The 23,636-nt window shown below is 40.8% G+C and overlaps 2 protein-coding genes across 2 annotated transcripts in view; one reads left to right on the top strand and one right to left on the bottom strand.

Annotated features, from left to right (window-relative positions):
• The window catches only part of GLT1D1 (glycosyltransferase 1 domain containing 1), a 35,084-nt gene extending 34,413 nt beyond the window's left edge, over positions 1-671 (bottom strand). Inside the window, exon 1 of the mRNA XM_072350928.1 lies at positions 405-671. Coding sequence (XP_072207029.1) covers positions 405-472 — 68 coding nt within the window. The 5' untranslated portion in view covers positions 473-671. The remainder of the gene's footprint in view (positions 1-404) is intronic.
• A 1,549-nt stretch (positions 672-2,220) lies between these two features.
• On the top strand, positions 2,221-22,849 carry SLC15A4 (solute carrier family 15 member 4). The gene is made up of 8 exons (XM_072350927.1): positions 2,221-2,867; positions 8,624-8,919; positions 9,740-9,908; positions 10,900-10,977; positions 11,491-11,659; positions 14,621-14,776; positions 19,109-19,267; positions 21,488-22,849. The coding sequence occupies exons 1-8, from the start codon at positions 2,298-2,300 to the stop codon at positions 21,634-21,636; spliced, it is 1,746 nt and encodes a 581-aa protein (XP_072207028.1). The 5' UTR covers positions 2,221-2,297; the 3' UTR covers positions 21,637-22,849.
• The last annotated feature ends 787 nt before the right edge of the window (positions 22,850-23,636 follow it).

Below are 23,636 nucleotides of genomic sequence, written 5' to 3'. Positions count from 1 at the left end.
AAACCCGCAGCCCTTAGGAAACCCACCACCATTGACCAAACAGCAGCAGAAACTTCCAGCAACCAGATGACGAGGGCACCTTCGTGAGCTAGGATCACTCCTGCAGCGTGACCTGCCCCTAGGCTGCATGCAGCCGCATTTCTTTATTCATCTTTTTCCAGGATGGTCCCCCATCAGCTCTCCCGTGCTGTGAAACAACACGCTGCCCTCACGGTGCCCTCATGCGGCACGCTGCGAGCCCCCTATCTGCTACGGGCGGCAGCTCGGCGGGGCCGCAGCCATCCACGCGGCTGAGGTGAGACACGCCGCCGCCGTGCGCCGCAGCGGGCAGCAAATGGCGGCGGGGCCGCCCCGCGGCGGAGAAGACCCGATCTCCCCCCTCGCTCCGGGTTGGATGCACTTACTGTATTCTGGCCGCCGTGGTCGCGTTGCCGGTCTGCGCTCGGAGGCACGCTATCAGGAGCAGCCTCATAGCGGCATTTCCTTCCGCTCGCCGCACAGAGGGGCCGTGCCGCGTTCGATGTCTGCCTGCGAGGTTCCTCACCTGCCAGCGGCACGGGCACGGCCTCGCGGAACCCACGCGGCGCTGCGGGCGCACACCTGCATCGGCCCCGCCCGGCGCGGAGCCCCGCGGGAGTCGGCCGAGCTGCCCCAATAGCAGCAAACCCTGTGCGAGGTGGTGTCACAGCTGCTCTGTCTGCGGGGCCGCCGGGGTCAGAGAGCACGCCGATTACCGGGAAGGGCAAAAGCCAAGGAGAGCCACAGCCTCAGTTTACAAGCAAGCTGTCCAATCAGCCTGGTCTTAAGCGCTTTCCAGGGATGGGGCATCCACAGCATCTCTGGGCTGCCTGTCTACAGCCTCACGACCTTCTGAGTGAAGAATTTCTCCCTTAAACCCATCATTTTTTAATTTAAAATACCCACCCCGATAGAATTTCTCCCCTCCTTTCCTGTGGGCATTCTCTAAGTACTGGAAGGTGACTGTGGGGTCTCCCCAGAGCCTTCTTCTGCCTAAATATACTCCAACTTTCTCAGCTTTCCTTCAGAGAAGCACTCCAGTCCTTGAATCACCTTTACCTCCAGGCAATTGTGGAATGGTCTGGGCTGGAAGGAACCTCAAACATCACCCTGTTCCAACCCACTGCTGTGGGCAATGCTACTCAGCTGGGCACTAAATCAGCCTCCATCCAACCTGGCCTCAAACACCCCCAGGAAAGGGGCAAAGAAAGTGCTCAGGACCAAGTAAACCACATCCCAAACTATCAAGCAAGCACTCCAGACAAGCCCCAGTAACCAGAAACAGTGAGCAGCCAGGTGGGGCAGCAGCACTGTGGGATCCTCTTGGGAGGCTGATAGAGACCACAGTGCAGATACCCACAGCCTCAGAATGGATTCTGTACCTTGTAAACACACTGACAGCACATGCAGGATGGGTTAATTTACAGTAGCTCACCAAGAGATCTCTGTTAAGCTGGCTGTGTTTTCCTCGTTGCCCTTTGACATGATGTACAACCAACTAAGAGAGCAAATACATTTACTGAGTCATTCCTACAGCATATGTTATTTACAAAGGCCCATCATTAAAGCATGTCCTTTTACAAGCATCGCTTGCTCAATTACCAACGCTGCTCCAGAAATTTTAACTCATACCTACACATTGGGTTCAACTACACCACGTCAATCAATCCACCCATGGGAAGCAGCTTTCCCACTTGGTGCTGGTCACAATTGCAGCTCTAAGTTCCAGTGCTGGAGACAGTAACATATTTCAATGGCTGTACTCAGGCACATGTGCTGGTGAAACAAAAGCATATCTCAGTGCTCCATTTAAAGCCCAAAAGGAAATTCTCAGCCTGAGCTATAACACAAGACAACATTCAAACCTATATTCTCTGCTGCAGCCTCCACCTATGAGTCCTCTACCTTGCCGAGCACCTCAACGAGAGCTGCAAGGTAGAACCGTGAAGGAAAAGAAGCCGACACGTATCCAGTGGTACGACCGGACCGGACGGGACCCGAACCTGCGCTGAGGAGGAAACCGGAGCCGAACCCCCTCACTGGGCAGCTTAAGAGAGAACAGCTCCGCCCCTTCCTGGGCCCCGCCCCTCCTGCACCGCCATTCCCGGACGCCCCTCCCCACGTGACGGCGCGGCCGGTTGAGCGACATCGAATTCAGCCAATGGCCTTGCGCCGCTCCCACTCGCAGGCGGGTCCGGCCGGGCCCCGCCGTGCGGCCGCGGCGAAGTTACCTCCGGGCGGGCCGGGAATTGGCGGCTCCGCGGCGGGGAGGCGCTGCTATGGAGGAAGCCGAGCCGAGCGAGCGCAGCCCTTTGCTGGGCAGCGGGGAGCGCGGACGCGTCGCGATCGGCGCCTTCCACGGTCGGCGGTTGGCCTGCGCTGCCGTGCTGCTGGCCGAGCTGCTGGAGAGAGTGGCCTTCTACGGCATCACCTCCAACCTGGTGCTGTTCCTCAACGGGCCTCCCTACGACTGGGAGGGCGCCCAGGCCAGTCAGGCCCTGCTGCTCTTCATGGGCATCACCTACCTGGTGTCGCCGTTTGGCGGCTGGTTGGCCGACGCGCTGCTGGGCAAGTTCGGCACCATCCTGCTCAGCATGGCTCTCTACCTGCTGGGCATGCTGGCCTTCCCCGTCATCGCCGCGCCGCACACTCGCCAGGGCCTCTGCGGTGACATCCCCTTGTTCCCCGTAGAGAACTGCTCTTCGCCGGCCACCAACGCCACGCTGGCGCCGTGCTCCCAGGTGGGAGCCACCCGCTACTGCGCCGCAGCCACCTTCGTGGGACTGGTGCTGGTGGGGCTGGGCGTCGGGTCGGTCAAGGCCAACATCACCCCGTTTGGGGCAGACCAGGTCAAGTATTGCGTGGTGGTTGTCACGGCGCTCGGTGGTGCTGGTGTGGCCCAGGGGATGGGTGTCAGCCACGTTCGGCGGGGTGGACAGTGTGCCAACTGCTTCACGTAGGTGCTTGGAGGGACTCGCAGCTTCCAGCTCCATCCCCTGTGTGATTCAGGATGCTGAGCTGTGCCCTGCTAGCTGGGGTTTAGGAGTGTGCGCCATGCCTGATCTTCTTACTGCTTCTGGCTTTTATGCAGCCCGGGGACTCAATCTGGCTGGGGGTGTCACCATGCTGAGGAGTTGGATTGGGTCCTTGGTAGCCGTGGAGTAGATTGTTAGCTGTCTTACTTGGTGGAGTTTACATTGAGTTAATATGACCTCAGATCTCAATCCGGTGGAATACCTGATATATGTTTTAGCTTTGACAAGAGTAGCATGGGACTTCTGGGGGAACGCTCCGAGGCCCTTATCATCCTAATGTGATGAATGAAGGATAGAGAACAGCCGTTGTTTAAGGTATTACAGTACTGTGACCTGCAGCTGGATTTTTGTACAGGCTGATGCTGTTCCAGACGACCAGTGGGAGTGTGCGCTCTGAGCAGCAAGTGTGTGACCTGAGCAGTTCTCATAAGGACATGTTATGTCCAATGGTCATGTTGAGATCCAGTTCAGTGATATCACTCATAGGATCATCGCTGCAGAAACAAGTGACTTTACAGGAAGCATCTGACAGATAGCTCATAGCTCAGTGTGGTCTGGGATGCACTGTTCTGTGTGGCGTTTTGTAGTCTTATGCTAAGGTAGGATGCTGACTGTGAGGAACTGACATTTAATTCCTGCTTTACAAATTGAGAATTTCTGACTCTTAGATACTGAGCAGCTTTCCCAACAAATCCATTCTAGGTTCTGAAGAAGGGAGCATATCTCCAACCCAGCTTACTGGTCCATTGAGTGCTGGCTACTGCAACAGGCAAAAGTACCATGAAATTGTTTGTGAGAGGTTGGAATCTACCGCAATCTCCTTGCCAAGTGTCCCTCTATTCCCTGTTGTGCAGTTTACGTTTCTCATTCTTGGGCATTTCACATATTATAGATTCTGGAGTGGAAGGCAGTATATAAATGTAAAACGTTATTATAGACTGGGATCGTATGTCCCCAGTGTATCAGCTCTGTTTAAACCAGCACAAGCCCATCAAGTGAAATAGCTTTAATATGACTTTATCTTGTAAGGTGTTTTTCAAAACTGACTTCTTATCCTCAGGACACTTTATGACCATTAAATGCAAGAGATAAATAATGGCAGGGAGAGAGCAAAAGAAGAACCATTGCCAGTGGAAGCGTAGCTGCTGAAGCTGGAGTTGTTATGTTTATTTTTTGTCTTTACTCTCAGGATTTCAGTGAAAGCAGTTTTTGGCAAGGTGTGCAGGTAATTCCCAGTGATTTATGTGGGATGAAGCACAAGAAATATTCCTGCTGGTTCATAATCACTTCTGCTCTGCTGAGGACCAATTTTTTCTCCTGTGTTTCTCTAGCAATGTGTGACAGTGTACCATTTACCTCATGGTGCAGTTCTGGGCCTTATGAGTGGCTTCTCCCCACATGGTAACATAGCAAACGGCTGGATACAAAGGTATTGATTACTGAGAATAAAGGTACTTTTTTCTTCCCCCAGAAGCTGCAAACTGTTCCAATGCTTGTGTCTAAATCTGAGCTGATGCTTCTCAGAATATAAGCATGTGCTTATAAGCATGTGATGTGTGTAACCTGGCAGTTTCCAGTTCCCCTTTTGGGTAGGAGTGTTTTGCAGTCACTTCCTGTTCTATGCAGCAGTTCATGACTTTTTAGAGTTGGGAAACAATGTGACTGTCCCTCGTTGTTGTGAATCTGAAGCCAAAAATCAGTAGTAGATGACTGGTGTCTAATGTTGGCATTGAAAAATGCAAGAGCGGGGTAATTCAGTAAGTGATCTTCTTTCTTCTAGAATGAGGTCTGAGTCGGAACGTCAGTGGCAGCTGTGCCATAGAGGTTGCTGTCAGTCACATATTTTTTAATGACCGCTTTCACAGAGTGCCGTAGCTAAAGAACTAGTTGTTCTCTTGGTTTGAGCTGTGTTTAACATTTTAGTTGTGACTGTTAGGTGCTAACTTCATATCCTAAGCAGGCTTAGAGTATTGCAGGGCAGGGTTACAGGGCTCTACTGAAAGTGGCTGTAAATAACCTTGTTATTGCACAGCTCCTATAACACAACGTTACAGGCACTTGGGATTCTTTAGCTTGAGAACTGTGGTGGGAATTATATCTCATCTGACCATAATCAGTGTAATATAAGTGTTTTGTGTTCAAAATCTTGGCTCTGAGAAGCATTCCTTACTGTTTTGAAATCCAATGCTGTGTAGGTCCAATTATAACACTCAGCATGCTGTATTGATTTTCTTTCTGCATTTGGATTAGCTACACATAAAGGATAGTTATCAGATATATCAAGAAAATGACCGTTTGGACAGCAGAAATTTCAAGGCTTAGGCTAAACTTTCTTTTGCAAAAGTTATGTTCAATGTGTTGAGAACAGCAAAACAGTTTTATTTCCCCTTTAGAGGCCCACCTCAGTGCAGGCAGCAAGGGCAGCTGGTCAATGATTGACAATGCAGCTGTGACCAGAACACTTACAGTTACTCATCTTCTGTTATTCTTTGGGTTTGGGGGTTTTTTGTTATTACCTACAGCAATTATATCGTGTGCATTAGATATGGCTGTTGTCCCTTTGAGTTGGGGCACCTTTGAAATGGTTTTAGTACATTTAGTACTTTTTAGGCATTGCTGAGGATTTAAAGCTTTTCTGCTGTGATGGGGTCAAAATGTTTTAAATATACCTATTTTGACCTTCAGCATAGGGATATGGAACCAACTTGTAGGACAGGTTTGATTCAGTACACACATCATTCTGGTGCTCCGTATGTGCATCGCTTTCCTGCTGCAGCTGAAGGGAAGACATTAAGAGTATAATGAAGCTGGTGGTGCTGGTACCACAAGGACAGTGCTGCTGTGCACAAGCACCAAGGAAAATAAGCAGAGGGAAGGGCAGATTTCTTCTTTCTGCTTGGATGATTGAAACTAATGCAGGCAAGCATAAAGGGAAAAAGAATTCCTGCAATTTTGTGAAAAATGCTTGTCCTTGCTAAATGAAAATGAACTTCAATATGTTTTTCTTCTTGACCACATATTAAAATGTATCGTCTACAGTATTAGTAACAGAAGAGAGAAACAAATATTTATTGTTCATTCAGTGAACGCTTAAGAGAACAAATCTATCTTGTGCTGTCACAGAGTTCAGGTAATAGCCAACAGGGAGAAACTTTGTGTGGCCCTCTGTAAATATAGCTGATACTTTGGGTAGATGTTGCAACGTTTGAAAGGAAATACAAGGACTGCCTTTTAATTCTACCATGTTTTCTGTTTCTTATGAGGTGTCTTGGTAGCTCTTTCACCAGCTAGTCAGGTGGGATTTTTGATGAGTTATTAACGTTGGTCAGTGAAATGCCATAGTGACATTTCAGGCATGGCTGTGATGTAATATATATATATATATATCAATAGGAAAGCAGAATGTGAACTCTTTTATGTAGGTCTGTGGTATATCTATGTTCTTTTTGGTGACTATCTCAGAAAGGATCCTGGAGAAGGGGAGGGAAGTTCCAGGGAAGAGCCACAGTCACAGTCAGTGATTTCTGTGCAAGGAGCCGTGCAGAAGTCTATAACTTCCTAGAACTACCTCAGAAAAGGTAGCTAAAAGGAGGATGTAAGCAATTTCTGGAAATGAAAGGGGTAGAAATAGATCAGCGGTTGGATAAAGCTCAGCGAGCTGCCTTCTGTTGTCTTCTGGAGGTAGGGAACACAAGCGAGGCTACTATGAGGCAGGTTCAGCATGGATAAATGATGATGTTTGCAGCACATAATTACATGGTGATCTCTTTGCCACAAGCTGTTATGGATTCTAAGAGCTGACCTGGGTTCAGGGGGCAGGCTGGACAAGTTCAACGGTGGGGGGGGGAAAATTCAGCTGAAGGTCATTAAGTAGATGGAGGCTATCCTTGGTTCAGCAAGTTTGTCAGGAGCTCCAATTCGGAGGCTGGGATAATGCTTGTTAGAAATCCCGTGCTGTGCTTTGCCTGTTCTTATATTGTACCGAAGCTTGCTTTCACGTCTTCGCTTGTCCCTGTGTAGCCATAAGGAACGTCATTCGTGAGAGAGGATGGGAAGTCTTTTCTTTTTTTTGCAGGAAGTGTAAGAGAACTGAGACTTTATCATGAAGAAATTAAAACCTTTGGTCAAGAAGGTTGATAATTCATTACCCAAGTTGGAGCGCTTTCTATGATGTAATTCTTTGCTAATACCTTCTGTCACGTAGGATCTGGGACAAATACCTAGTTTAATATACTGCTACACTTGATGACCCTTTAGATAAAGGAATGGGTACCAAACTGACACTGGAGATGGGGAATTTCTAAGTGGCAGGCTCTGAGATTGTATTTGACTTGCATACTTCAGTGCCTAGCAATGCCATGAACCATGCATAGGAATAAGTGCTTTAATATTTCTTTTGTTCAGTTTGCTTAAATGATACAGTAAGGTTTCTGCACCACTGAGAAACCTGAAACTATAAATCAGAGCTGGCAACGTTAAAAACGTGTTTCAAGACATAGTTTGTTTTCTGCATTGCAAACTAAACACAAATCTTTTCAAGATATGGCAAAATGAGGAAGGGAAACTTGACATTAGAAGTCATCAACAACTGACTCAGCAAGCCCAGTGCATGGTACCTAATGGTCAATGCTGATGGCCTTTCAGTCATAAAATGGTGACAAATGTGGTGTTATGGAATCTTCTATAGACAAGTTGATCTTTTTAAATATATTTCACATTTTAACTTGCATAATTTCTCTTACATCACAACTTATGAGTTCCGCTGAGTTCTTGTGACTAAATCACATGGGGCGACTTATGGTAGGCAACAGAGAATAAAGAGTGATGGTAAAAACTGTGCAGGATGATTCTGTAAGGTAGAGATGTCTAATTTACGTTCAAGAAACACTTCAAGCAGAAAAAGAACACCGTGACCTGGGCTGACTTGATAGAAGGGAAGGTGTTTAATGGGGTTTTCACTGCCTGAAACCTCAAGCAACTTGATTTTTTATGTATTTTTTTTCCTTTGTAAGGTCAGAATGACAAGTCTTCAATTTATGTTCTGATGAAAGGAATTAAGATTGTGTTAAAACTTAAATTTGGAGTTTGGACTTTAATCACCAAATAGTCATTTGAGGCTTAGAAACTGGAACGTGATTAACTGTGAGCTATATGCAGTTGGAAGTAACAATTGTAGTACTAAGAATGGATAGATTTTTGGGTACTTTAACTTTTTTTAACTAAAATAAGTTATTTCATTTTGTGTGTGGTTTATGGGATGGTAATTTGAGTGAAGTTTGCCTAGAGAAATGACCACATGAGATACAGCACAGTAGAAGTAATAACTGCCTTTCTGGAGAAGCTGTGCAGTTTAGCTTTAACATGACTTCAGTCCAAATGAACTTCTGGAAGGGCACTGACATCACAGGATGGTTTTAGTAAGGCATCATTACATCAAATCCAATGCTAAGCCTAAAACAGTTACATCTAAATTAAACCTGAACTCTTCAGTGTGTTGTAGTAGATTGAATTCTAATAAACACTCTTAATTTCCTTCAGAAATTGAACAACTTGTTTTTAATTTTTTCCAGGTCAAAGATCGAGGTCCAGAAGCCACAAGAAGATTTTTTAATTGGTTTTATTGGAGCATTAATTTGGGAGCTATTCTCTCTCTGGGAGGCATTGCATACATTCAGCAGAATGTGAGCTTCGTAATTGGATATAGTATCCCAGCAGTTTGCATTGGAATTTCATTCATGGTTTTCTTATGTGGTCAGAGTTTCTTCATCACAAAACCACCCGATGGTAGTGCCTTCACAGACATGTTTAAAATTCTCGCATATTCGTGTTGCTCAAGAAAAAGACATATGGAACATTCGACTAATAGGTTTGTAACAAGCTCTTTGGTATAGTCTGAATTACAGTGAATCAGCCTAAGAATTGAAACTAATTTGCACAGGCTACCTGGCAGTAAGTCAGGAGAGATTATACTAGAATATTCAGCTTTGCTTGAGAAATTTGGTTCCTGGGGATTGCATTGTAGGATCACTGGGATGAAAGAGAGATGTGTTTTGAGATCGTTGAATCTCCATGCTGCAAGGTCAAGTCTGCCATTTTCAACTGAATCACTGAAAGTGTAATATTACCCAACTTTGCTGCTTTTAAACATGAGTGAACTTCCTGAACTGCCTAGATACGTTTATGGGGCACTGTCTGATTTTAAAAACACTACTATCTGCATTCAGTCTTTTCTTATGAGGTTTGTTGGGTAGCTGAAATGTATACTGGCTTTTTACTTTCTGAATGGTTATTTCATTCACTCTTAAGAGATGACCATGGCACACTGGTGGCTGAATCAGGTCACTGATTATAAGATATGTGAGGTGTCTCTGCAGCAATGGCTTTCATGTATTCATTTTGTAAGACAACTCAGTGAGTCAGAGTAACACATTTTGTGGTACTGTTAAGTTCTGCATATTGCAGCCCCATGTATTTATAGTGAGGAGAAAAAGGAAATCTTTGTAACAAATATCTCACTTTGTGCTTTTACATGCTACCGATCCATTCTGGTCTAGTTAATTTGTTGTTAAGAATAACTTATTCTAGAAATAATGAGTTTTCTTTTTATAATGAAAGATAGTGTTACAAGATACCTAGACAAGTCAGGTATTGTTATTAAACAAACCTATCCATGATCTTTTCAATAGTGAAGGCCAGGGAGTCCTTCAGCAGCCTCGGAAGCAGAGCCTGTTTGAGATGGCTAAGCTGTCACGTGGAGGCCCATTCAGAGAAGACAAAGTTGAAGATGTGAAAGCTCTCGTGAAGATTATCCCCGTCTTTTTAGCTTTAATACCTTATTGGACAGTGTATTTTCAAGTGAGTAGTTTCAAATGGTTGTGCACTCTTTGTCATATGTAAAAAACCAGTATCAAATGTAAAGGCCATAACTGCCTCCTCTAACATCTGCATTTGAAAGATCTGGGGCCATATTGTCAAGCTGTAGTTCTGAGCCCAGGCTATTTGGAGGAAGTACATGAAGGCTGGTTTTTAGTGGGGAAGGGATGACATACTGTTCTATAAGGTTTATTTACAGTTACCATTTAGTAGCTGTGATTCTGGAGAAGCCAAGTATTGAACAGGATTCTTCAGAACTCCAGTATTGACTGCATGCCTTGTTTAATACCCATGTGTTCAATAATGTTAAGTACTTTTGTTTTACATGCCTAGAGCTGCATCACATACTATTGTGTTAGCAAAAATAATACAACAGGATGGTAGCTGCTTTTACATTTTTGCTTTGTTGGATAAAATTACTGGGGAAAGCTGAATCAACTTACCAGTATGCCAATGTATCTAATTTCGTATTTCTTCGGGGCACTCTTCCTTGTATATGAAGAATTTTCAGTCTTTCCCCCTGAAATTGAGAAATGAAAAGCAGTTACTGGGAATGCTTTATAATTAAAATGTTTCAGAGCTGTACAAATGAATGCATCTTAAATATTGCAGCATTTCATCTTGCAGTTGATTCACACAGGTCAGGGTCAGCGGACTGGATTGCATTTTTAATTAAATTCCTTTCTAGTTCTTCTTCTTTAGTGGGATGAATTGGGTTAGCTCATATTGGGGAGAAATTTGGGGTAATTGTATTTCAATTGTGTTTAAAAATCACATGCATGATTCTTCATGCACTTAGTAAAATTAATTTGGTGGCTTAAAAACAGTTTGTGATGTTCTAAGAGTAGCTCTTGGTTTCTTAAGTGAGCAATTTACTTTTGGTGTAATCTTTGTTAGTTATTAATAAAGTAAAATGATCTTAGTGTCAGTCAGACTTGTCCAAATAATCTTAACTTGTCTTCCCTAATACTAGATGCAGACAACATACGTATTGCAAAGTCTTCATCTGAAAATTCCTGAAATAGCAAATGACACCAACTCAGTTCATACGGTAAGTAGGGCACAACAAGTGAGAAGTATTCTTTCTTTAGTGGAAACACAAAAGAAATTTGTACCAAAAAGTCTAGAAAATTAAGGAAATGGTTAAAGGGAATCAATGGCCATAAACAGGGGGCATTTAAAAGCATGAACTGCATGTATTACATTGATGTGGGTATATGTTCTTGTATATGAAGATCACACAGTGGATGTGAGCACAGTGAAGCGTTGGAGAGGCATTTCAAGAATGGTGACAATGATGTGAAAAAGCAGGCCATGTTCTGGATGGCCACGCACAGTTGTTACACCACAAGATGAAAAGTGTTTCTATCAGCTCATCTGCACAGATCAGCTAATGGTAGTGGCTATGGTGAAAAATAGTATTTTTATATCAAAATACGCAAGAGAAACTGGAAAAAACCTTCAATCTCAGTATTTCATGAAAAATATTTTCTTTGTTATATAATGGAACTAAAATCCAACCCTTAAGCACAAAATTCCTAACTTCAGTTATCTGTTCTTTTAGTTTCCAGCAGCCTGGTTGACTATGTTTGATGCAGTGCTTATTCTTATCCTAATACCCTTAAAAGATAAATTAGTGGACCCTGTTTTGAAGAGAAATGGCTTGCTCCCATCGTCACTGAAGAGGATTGCAGTTGGGATGTTCTTTGTGATGTGCTCAGCATTTGCTGCAGGTAAGAAAGCAACTTGAAAGTCTACTTATGTAGTTACTTAGTCAGCAATTTGAAATAGACTTTCAAAACCTTTAATTCAAGATTATTCAAGACTCTTCTTCAAGTGATAGCTGGAACACAACTGCATGGATGTGTTTCCTACAATGGAGAACATCTTATTCAGATATATCTAGTCTGCTTTAAATTTTTCAAATAAAATAGGAGCATTTTTTCCTGCATGAAATAGACTTAGAGTATACCTTTTAAGATCAACTTGTAAGTTAAGCTTTTCTGGGTAGAAGGTTTATATATTCACTTAATTAACTGCCAGCATTACTTTCTAGTATGCTTGATTCGAGAAACTATTTATCTTCAACCATATTTTCATAACAGATGCCTTATCTTCACTGATCTGTGCTTGGCTGAACATTTGGATTTGAGGCCTTTAGTACTCCTAGTATAACCTTTATTATATTATGGAAGACCATGATCTGATTTATTACTTGTTTATCTTGAAATTCAACCTTTATCCTGAAAAAACAAAGAAGTTAAGAAATTAAGTATGCTCCTTCATGCAGTCTGACTTTTGAGTTTAAAAGAATTGAATTTCTACCTAAAAATCCCTTCCCTTTATCTGAAATAATAACTTAAGTTACTGCTGAACAAGACTTTCTTCTCCCCACTATGTTTTTTTTTTTTCCCCTCCTCCCATACCTTAATGTTCCCTAATGTTTGGGAATTACTGTAGTGTAAAATAGCTTAGCTATAGCATGAAAGGAAAAAGATGGCATCTCTGTTCAAATCATAAATCAGCTGCTTTTGAGATGATTTAAAGCTGTTAAACACTGCTGATGTGGAACTGAACATCTCTGAGCAATGCTTCAGAGAATGAATAGCCTTCACCCAATATCACTGTAATGAACATATTGATAAAGCATTATAGCATTAAATAAATTAATTTTAGCAGATGTAATCTCCTATATTTTAGGAAAAGGGACACTTTAAATGGCTATTAAGGTTTCCTTCAATGAGAGAGATAATTACCTTATTAGGCGAAGGTCACTTTGTATGTGGGCAAGTAAAGTTCTCTTAGCAAAGTCATTTAAACTTAAAATAAGAATGTTTCTCTTATTCTGTTACACAGGGCACTGCTACCAGCAAAAGAAGGTGATGTAAAACAGTTAAATGTCAACTCTTTAAATAGAACCTGCTGGCTCACATAGAACTGAACTCAAAACCAGCAATATCAGTATTAGTACTGGGGCGGAGGGGCTGAAGCATATTGAGCATGGATTGCTAAGTTGGGGAATGATTTCATGCAGCAGAATCCTTAATTCCAAATGCTTTCTGTTCTAGTCATCTACAGACGTGATGCACGATTCTGTTGGTTTGATTACCTGCAATCTGGGTGGAAAGTTGAACCTTTTAGAATAATTTGACATTCATTCACCATAATGTGAATTTGAGTGCTTCCATTGTGGGAGGTTGAGGCACAGGGGATTCTGTTTAATGTGGGGGGAAAGCTTCTGTTGTCTCTAGTTCATAAACTTCTTTTTATTTTCTCATTAAACTGTATTTATAGAAGCCATATTTTAATGTTTCTAAAATACAACAGTGCTTCCCACAGCTTCTGCCTTAGAGGAAATGATTTCAATTTTGAACACCTGAGGATGTTAATGTCTTAGCTTGAAGTCCTACAAAAGTATACTAATGATGTGTTTGGGCCGTGTTTCCATTTTAACTTGCTTATCTAACTGGCATTAGTTCTGGACGCTATTATGGCTTCCTATTAGGTGCTCAGATTGTATTAAATACCTTATAAATTGTGTGAGACTACAGCTGATGAGACATAGCAAACATTTGCTGCGCTTCATGCGTTTTACCGTACATTCTGAGCAGCAGGATTTGAGGTTATTCAGCTGGAAAATCTACTTCATTTATAGAGTTCAAACAATTATTTCAAGAATTTAAGATTCTTTTAACTACAAATAAAGTGAGATTAAACTTGAAGCTTGCCTCTCAAAGACTGAGAAAGAATCAATGGATTCTGGATTCTGAAGTAGTCAGCTTTTGAAGACATACTGCAGTCTGGTATAATGTAGTTACACTCCTGTGTTGCTAAACACGTCCTAAACTTCTTATGATGTGAAGAATGTCAAACACAATAAGGATCGCTAGCTGCTTTGAAGGACAATAACTTTCTACTGAATATATATGAGGAAATTATGCACAAGTTCTTAGCTGAATCTGCTGCTTTGTTAGTGCTCTAAGTTCTGTTCTAAGCTGTTGGCTACATTAAAAACAAAGCATCAAGATACCCTGCTTTATTTTAATTACCTCATCTTCTCATGGTTCAGAGGGCACTGAGTTAACTGAAGAGCTAAAGAAAGATACCTTTAAAAAGGTGTCAAAGTGATCACCTGGGAAGAAAAGCAGAAAGCAGAGAAAGTGTGGTGGCCTAGCACTAAGCAGTACTGAGTTCAGAACAGTCGCTCCCTCAGAAACAGATGGTGTGAAAGAAATCACTCTTTAGAGCATTATTGTACTCATTCTAATAAGCAGATTAGTTCCAGGTTCACCAGCACCATGCAATACTGCAAAGGAGTAGTTTATGAAAACATATTTAAAAAAGGAAAGCAATGACTAAAAGCCACATATCCTCTAAAAGAGAACCCAACCAAATTCCGTGTGAGAAAGGTCTCATCAGCTAATCCATCTGGCAAAAGGTTAAGTATTTTTATAATTATTGCTACTGAATGGGAATATAACTGCTGTAATTCTCTGGCAGAGGAACTATGCTCCTTGAAGTAACAATAATAAGAGTAGTCTGTAGTGATTTCTATTCAGGAGAGGAAATGCATACGCCTATTTCATGAATTTTAATTGTCGTGCAGGACTGAGTCCTTATTTGATTCTTAATTCCTCTTAATTCTTAAGTGTTTGTTTTTTGTTTTTTTATTTCCCCTCTTCCACTCTGTGTAGGAATTCTAGAAAGTAACAGACTGAAAATTGTAAAGATTAAAACAATCAATCAGACAATTGGAAATGTTACATACCATGCTGCAGATCTGCCAATATGGTGGCAGATTCCTCAGTACGTGCTCATCGGATTCAGTGAAATATTTGCAAGTATAGCAGGTAAGAAATACTTTCTTCTCTATCATAAATGATGGGTCCTTAGAAAATACTTCCTTCTCAAATCCTTATAAACGAACACCAATGTCCTCAAATGCAATATTTTGCTGTATAACTTAATTGCTTGCTTTCCCACTGTATGTTGTTTTTCCCCATTTGAAAATTGGCTTTATAAGAAGTCTTCAAAGAACTGAATGTCAGGAAGAGCAACATTAGAATGTTTGTCTGCTATTCAGTTAGTATGGAATACGTGCAAGCCCTAGCGGTAAACAAGATAGTCTTTCAACAGTGTATTTTAAAGAGTAGATTTAATGCTGTATTATTTCCTCTGAATCCTCCTCTGAGTTGCAAATAGAATTTGTTTTATAACTTCTCTGCTTAGAAACGGAGCTCACAATTCAGATCATCAATTAGTATGGTTACCTGCTTAATTACAGTTACTTATTCAAAAGTTGTAGTACTGTTTCAGAGTATTGAACTTAAAAGATCTTCTGTTCAGACTGGTTTTATGCACAGTTCTTTCCCTTAGTTTCCTTAGAACAGTTTCCTGGTCTCATTCTCCCTGTAGGTGGTTACTTTCATTCCTCACACTGGGCAAGCACAGTGAGTAAGACAAGATTGCCCAATTCCGTAAGGTCTTGCTGGCAGTGGCCCCAGCTGTCACATGTTCTGTGTGGGGATATCTTCTACTCTATCAGATTTCTAGTTATGTGTAGTTGACTGTCATCACAGCTGCTGGGAAATGAAACAAAGTGCCTGGGTTTCTTTGCAAGGAGAAAAAAATGTGGCTTTCATGGGTTGGGGGTTCTTTCTCCTATTTCAACTTCTGAAACAGCTTTATCTGTTTTATCTGCACAGGTAGTAGGTTTCTGGTAAGTTTTTTTCCAACTTGGTAAAAACTGCTTCAACATATTCCACATATAGCAGATTTGGAACATGCTTGTCTCCATACCCCACAGTGATGTGTAGGCAAGTCCTCCCTTTCCTTCAGCACTAGGAAGGCATGGGGAGAGTTCACTATCTTTAAAGCGCACCAAGACCTCAGATGCTAAATGCCATAGATTCTTAAATGGAAAGAATGATTTGGTAGCTCGGTATCCTCTGCAAGAGATCACAGCTGCGTAGCAACTGCTGTCCTATATTACAGTGCATTTCAGCATGTATGAACAGTAGGCATCACAAATCCAAAACCTGAAGACAGAAGTCATGTTTAATCAAATTACTTAGTGCAACTGAGGCTATATTTAGCTTCAATCGAGAGTAAAATTTTTTAGCTTTAGTTACAACTTCAGGGACCATGCCAATTAAATTGGAACTCAGATAAGCAGATGATTCATTGTAATGCCAGCATTCATGCAAATATAAGTTTCTTCTTACACATTGTTTCTCCTTTCTACCAGTGCACTGCTAGTTGAGCTCCAATTTAAGGATTGGCTTAGTGGTATTTATGTTTTTTTCAACTGCTTTAGTGGGTTTCTTTGTGGAAAGCAAAGTCTTTAAGGCTTACATTATTCTTATGAGAATACCCTGCTGTTTTTCTGCACTTGCTGCATCTGTTTCAACAGCTTTGTAACTTCAAAAACTATTATTTGGTCAATGTTAAAAAAAAAAGTAAATGCTTCTCTTTGAACCAAAAATTCCATACAGATCTTAATTGCTTTTGTGCTACACTTTCATTTGGCTTGTTTTACAGAGCTTTTTTTTCCCCTGCCTTCTGATTGTTATCTAAGCTGAATTCCCAGTATCTTTAAGAAAGCCCCTCAAGACTTTAATAGAACATGCTTTACCAATTTGATACTCAAAGCTGATAAAAGCATCTCTTTTGCCCACAAACCTCAAAACAAAACTGTTAATGGTCACAAAACCATCTTAATTTGATAATATTTACTGCAAATAAAAGGGGGCTAAAGATCATAAGAGCAGAAACATAGGCTTGGTAGCTGTTGGTTTTTTGTTTACTGTAAAACTAAACATATTCTTATTAAGTCACAGTAGTTACACTTGATTTGCTTTTAAAAGATGACACACATTGCATTAATGTTTTGTATTATTCTGTCAGTCCTCTTAAAGCACTCTTATTTAGCTGGGAATCATCATCTCACCTGACAACACCAACTAGAGGGTTTAATATCAAAAGTGATTGTTTGAGCTAGCGTGAAATTGTTATCACTGGCTGCCAGCAGGCAAGAGCATCTCTGAAGGCAAAGAAAAGATTCTGTATTCTTCATGCTAGATTAAATTCTAGGTTTGTTGGAAACATTATTCAAGTTTAAAGATATGCTTTTCATGCCTCCCCCCCCCAAAAAAAAAGGGATAGTGTTGTACACATTCTGGATTTTTGTTCTGAGTGTTAAGATTTCTCCACCAACCCAGCCTATATGTGTAATGAACCAGAGAAGAAATGGCCTGCACTCTTGCACATGATGTTCCTGAGCCTAACCTGCACACTATACACAGAAGCCTGGGGACCAAAATATGAATGATACTCCTAACATTTGTAGCAACTATGATTACAACAGGTTGAAGAATAGGCTACTGCATCCCAAGAGTAGTATGCTTGATTTTTTTGTCAGACTGGCCAGGTAAATAGTTCTTGAAAAGCCTGCACTGTTATTACTAACAGCAAAAGGAAAACTGACGTTTTAATTCTCAAAATAAGAGGTTTTTGTGACTCGCTCCTTCTCTGTAGCAATTCTCTCATTGTGGTTTGAATTTACAGGAACTTACATAGCTGAGTTGCGCAAAGAATGTTTCAGTTCCCATCTAGAATCACAGACAGGTTGCTATTGAGCCACTCAAATGTATTTTGCAAAGGAAAAGAGAAGTGTGTTGGTTATCAGAGATTTCTCAGGTGGCAGTGCAGAATGCTGTTAGACCAGTAAGTGAAAACACACAGTTCTGTTTCTCTTTAAAGAGCTCCCTTGCATCATGCAAATTGACCTGTTACACTTGAAGTGTTGAGGCTTTTCTTGAAGAGAAATGCCAGCGTCTATCAATTAACCTCTGTCTGGAGTAGCAGAAGTTAAATAGCAATAATGGTAAAAATAAGCATATGCTTATTATCTGAGACTATTTGGGCTGTTTTCAGGTCTATAACTATAAATCTGGCAAGAGAAGCATTAGACGAGGCAATGAATTCTGTCATTAACTTCAGTATGAAGCAGCCTGTTTTGAAACAAGCCTTTTATCCGTCAGAGGAAGCTCTGTGATTTGACTGTCTCTTGTGAATAATCCCTTTTGACAGGAATATTGCTCCTTTTTTTTTAGAGTTAATAGTGGGCATTAGTCTTTGCAAGGCAGGAAGTTAACCTGTGTGTCCTGTAGGTATTCAATTTCAGTAGCACAGATTGTTTTCAAATTGATGTTACTGGATTGGGTTCCCCCCCCCCCTTGGTTTTCTTGGTTGAAATTGGAGTAAGTCTAGCTTAAAGTTGAATTCTCATTTATATAAGCCTTAAAAAGAACATGCATACAAGCAATGGGCTCAGAGCATTCTAAATCAAAGTTAAGTTGCAAATAATTGCTGTCTTCTCAGATACAACTGATTCTTCTGTTAAGATCAGAGATACAGGCAGCAAATCTATGAGAAATAAATATTCCTGATCAGTGCAAGAGAGACCTTGTTCTTGAGTTCTTTGTTCTTATTAAGGAAGGCCACATGCTTTATAAATACTGCACAACATAGGAAATGTGTAGAAAAAGGTGAACACAATTTTCCAGATTAGGCTCAGATTAATATGTAGCTTAAAGGATAAAATTAGATAGAAAACTGAATAAGCTGCATCAGAAGATTCCTTGATATTGTACATGTAATGTTAGTGAGATCAAAGAGCTGGTCTCAAATGTCATCTGTTTGAGGATTGATACCTGTATTGCCATAAGGAGGTGGAAAGTATCATGATAATAACAGGGTAACAAAGTTCTTAGCTACAGCAAATAAGAACAGACCCAACTGCAGCACACACAGAACCAAAGGAAAAGAGCTGCTTACCTTTAGAAGGCCACAGTTTTGCAAGGGTCTCCAGAAAGATGCACTTACCTCCACTTCCAGCGCTTAAATGAGGTCTGGGAAGGGTGGTCAATCTCTGCTTCAGGCCATGTCTTAGCATTTCCTCTACAATATCTAAGATGGTTCATAAAGCAATTAGGGGAGACTAGAAAACAGTAGGAATTCACTGCTTCAGTGTCCTATTCTCCCAAAGTCTGAGGCTACTTTTGGATGTTTAATGTACCAGAATTAGTATACATCTGTAGCTTCTATAACACTGAACATAGACAAATTAGGATGGTTTCTTAAATCTCTCGATAACATATATATTTTTTCTTTTAATGCAGGTCTAGAATTTGCATATTCAGCTGCTCCCAAATCTATGCAGAGTGCTATTATGGGGCTGTTTTTTTTCTTTTCGGGGATTGGATCATTTGTTGGATCTGGATTGTTGGCACTGGTGTCTATTAAAGAAATTGGCTGGATGAGTAATCACACCGATTTTGGTAAGTTATCTTCAGCTTATTCATAGTTTAAACTATGTTTATAGTTAAACATTTATTAGTTTATAGTTAAACTATAAACTGATGTGACAGTACAACACAATACATTGTCCTCATGAAAGCATAGGAAACACATGTTTAGTATTTTGCCAAAGTGCCTAAAGTACTGAAAGTACTTTCTAGAGGTAAGAGGAATAAAATGTACCCAAATCTTTCTTACTGATTATTCAGCTTCTTAGTTTCAAGAGTCTTTGTGGCAATTACCATGAGTTAATTTTGCCATTTCTGTCTGCTAGCTGTTTTTCTAAATCTAATGCAACTTTTGCTTTATATTGCCAGTTGAAATTAAAAATAATTATTGGCACCAGTAGGTGGCACTTTGGGAATTTCAGAAAATCCTGCCGTCATCAATGGTTTAATTAGCTCCAACAGAAGGAAAATGAGAAGTCCTCTAAACGTATGCTAGGCCTTCCGTGTATAAATGGCTTAGACTTGCTTTAAAACCGGTATGAGAGAATTTTCTGTTGGATTTGGTTTTACCAATAAGTGATGCTTTCTGGAAGGCATCCTTGTTTGATAAGGCATTCTTGGGGAAAAAAAAAGCAGAAGATGACAAGTAGCCTTGGCTTTATGTAAGTGTCCTCACCAAGGGGAAGTTTAATCACGTCTGGCTCATCAGTGGGTGCTTTCCGTGTGTAGCATGTTCTATTGGTACTACTTTTAGTGTTTATATCCGGGGAGTAAACAGATCTGCTGCTGCTGTTTGATTTGGTCTAATGCTATTGAAAGCCGTTACCAAATTCTCATACAAAATTTACTTAGGCCTTCAAGAGCAGGAATGGTAACGAGAAGACTTTATTGAATGAAAGACTCCTGAATTTTTTTAATTAGCTGCTACGTAATAACTATAAGCTTGTACACCAAGCTTATGCTATTAGAGCCGAATCACTGTGCCATTTGATGTAACTACCTGCCTCCAAAATCTACTGTCAGATTTTATTCTCTGCTGGCACGTCGGTGTTGATTGCTGCCTTTGAAATGGCTGTTATTTCTCTGACACAAACTTGAGGTTTCATGGGTCTAATATCCCATCTCATAAAGGATAATTACTACTTTTTAACCACATCTGCTCTCGAAGTGGAGATTCGCACGTATATATTGTATTTTAAATGTCAAGGAAAGACTTGGTTTAATTTTATTGCATTTTACTAGAAGTTCGTTTAATTGAATCATAAGTTTCAGTAATTAAAGTAATTTAATCAGAACATTTATAGGCACGCTGCATGAACAGCTTGTTAGGATGGATCTACACTTGGGTATTTTTACACCTTCTAACCTTTGTGATAATCTTAATGGTCTCATTGGCTGTGGCTCATGTGGCATGTTGGAAATGAGCCACGATATATTTGTTCTGAAAGTACAGCAATAGTGGATATTTCTTAATAGAGGAATAACGTTTTAGCAATGAGCTCTCTTAATTTAACATTAATTAATGTGCTATAACTCACTCATTTATAACAACTTTGAGGGACTGTCAAAGGTGAATTGAACTAAAAGGAACCGTGTATCATTTCATCAGTTCTTAACTTTGCTCCAAAAGAGGGCTGAGATAACTGCTGTCCTACATCTATAGAGCTGCCAAACTTCTTCCCTCGTGCCATTCATTTTCTGATTCTTTTTATTTTCATTTGAAATGAGTTGTCTCCTGAAAAAATGGATGTGATTTCTGGTACTTACATACATAGAAGTCATCACTGAGATTTTTCAGCTGCTTTATTCGAGGTCAGCAAAGCATGGCAATTTTGCAGAATGAGATCTACAGTGAAGGGGGAAGAATGGAAAATTATTTAAGATTGGTCTGACTCTGGTGAATCATGCCTGTTGCTACATATGTACCGTCCTCATTGGCACAAAGTTCTTACAGTGGTAGGAGTAACTTCCTGCCATTCTTTTTTATAAGGGACGTAATGCAATGAGAGTTTGCCTCCTTCCTCAGAGACATGACATGGTTTGAGGCACTGAAGCACAGAAGAAAGATGAAGTGTATTTTCCTTTAAAGTTCCATCATTTGTCCTGCATCGTTGTGCTGCCAGGTGAAAAGGTGTTGACGTCTTGCCCATGTTTTGTAAAGAAGTCTTCACTACTTAAGCTTGAAGAGATTGACATTTTCACTCATATATTCTTTATTAATGTTTATTTTTTCCTCCCTATTTTCTTTTCTAGGTAACATTAATGGCTGCCAATTAAATTATTACTTTTTTTTACTGGCTGCCATCCAAGGAGCAACCCTCTTGCTTTTCCTTATTGTTTCTGTGAAATATGATCATCAAAAATCAAAGATGAACGACGGAGCCACCAATGGAAGGATCTGATGTCTGTCACAGAGCAGATGATTACAGCAGCTCATGCTGAGTCTGTGAGATCTTATGTTTTCTCCAGAGAGACTCTTATTAGACTTGCATGTTACAAGAGTTCTCGCCCCTGCCCCTCTCAGTTAACGTGGGTAAGTGCCTTATGCTGGTGGGGCTCATTTCTTGCACTATGTCCTGGCAGAGGACAAACACAAATCTTGGAAGTGTATTAACTCTAGGCATTCAAGTTGCTCTTTGTAATCATGTGATGTTTACTAAACTCTTGAAAGCTGGGGACTTATGTTTGGAAATTGAGTGCAGCGAGTCATGTGTGGCATGGGTTAGCCCTGAGTGAGAAACTGCTAAGTGAAATACCATGGAGCTACAGAAACACTCAGCTGTCTCAAGCCCACATTGAGGATGCATAGGAAAGAAAACATTTCACAGGAACCTGAAGTAACAGTTGCAAGAACAAACATACGTAAGCCATGAGAGTCGGTTTTCTTGGGAGAAGCAGGGACAAATTAAGTTGCAGATCAGCTGTAATTAAGAAAAACAAACATTATCATCCTTTGCTGGAAGTGAACTCTGCCATGAAGATCCAAAGTTACAGTCAAGAGTGTCCAAGACTGAAGGCTGAGTTGGCAACATGCTGATTCTATGTGTTGCAGTAGCTTGGCATGCAGCTGCTCTAAGTTCTGCTGCATAGTAAACATTTGTTGGCAGTGGAATGGTTTTACTTCAGAATTAGTTTTGAGTTTGCATTGGATGTATTAGGCCAAAATGAAAACATGCATCTTTTGACGGGGTATTCTTCAGTCTGTTACTTCCCTAAGGAGTATTTTAAAGGACTGAGATTGAATTCTCAGAAGATGAATGTGCAAGAACGATTTAGAAGCTTTTTGAGCCAGTTCCTTCAGTTCTATGTCTTAGTTCTGGCTACCATGCTGCAGGGTTTGCATCTTTCAGCAACACATTCCTATAGCAGAGCAAATGGTTTCCCATTTGGCCTCCTGAATTTGAATCATTTTAACAACGGATTGTGTGCAGGCTGGTATGGAAGATGGTATTTTGCAAGGATTAATGAGGAAAGAAAACAAAAGCTCAACTTTTTATTAATATATTGGATTTTATAGTTTCCTTTGCATTTATGTTGTTAAAATGTCCCTTTTGTTTTTGTACACGGGCATCTTTTTAATGAGTTTACAAAATAAAACAAACCTCCTTGCTGTGACTTCTGACCCTTTGTTTCTAAGTGAATAAAAATATCCTACAACTATTCTGGTTTTTAGCCTTGATTTCTTCAACACAGAGTGAAATCCTATTAAATGTTAATGTGCGTTGATATCCCATTCGTTTTGTCTGCTAATGTAAGAGTACATGTATTGTCTTTGCCAAGATAAATTGGGGGAAATAACAGAATGCCACTCTGCTCCAACCTGGTTAAACCAAGTTAAATGAAGTTTACCAGAGAAACAAGAAGTCTTAACACTGTGACAGCCCACAAAGACAAGCTTCTGAGAAACATCCAAACCTCATATGGATTACTTAAGGAAGAGTTTAATGAGTGAAGACTAGGTTAGTCTACATGTTCCTTAGGCAAACAACTTTTACCCTGTCACAAGCATACAGTAAATATCTGCAGGTTTCTGTAGGGCTGTGCAGGTTCTTACAGCCCGGAGATGACTGAACGTGCAATCAATTGTACAGTTTAATTTTGATTTGGAATGACTTGGCTGAGCTCCAGGCTCAAGTAATTATGACCATTTATGAAGATTAATCTGGCACTTCTCATCAAAGAGATGAGCCTTCGTGACTCAAAGACTGAGCTGATTCTTCCTCCCAGTCTTTTTAGTGATTCTACTCCACTCACAGAAATAAGACTCATCAATTAACTTTGTGACTGAGCACTGCACCTCATTAATGAAATACCTTGAAGTGGTTCTGTTTGAATTTAGTTACGTTCGCTCTTAGATTGTTCCAATGGAGAAGGAAGATCTGATGGGAATCATCCAAATGGA

The sequence above is a fragment of the Excalfactoria chinensis genome, chromosome 16, assembly GCF_039878825.1.
Source record: "Excalfactoria chinensis isolate bCotChi1 chromosome 16, bCotChi1.hap2, whole genome shotgun sequence".
Classification (NCBI taxonomy): domain Eukaryota; kingdom Metazoa; phylum Chordata; class Aves; order Galliformes; family Phasianidae; genus Excalfactoria; species Excalfactoria chinensis.
Note: the sequence above shows the minus strand (reverse complement) of the source record. Positions and strands in the feature narration are given on the sequence as shown.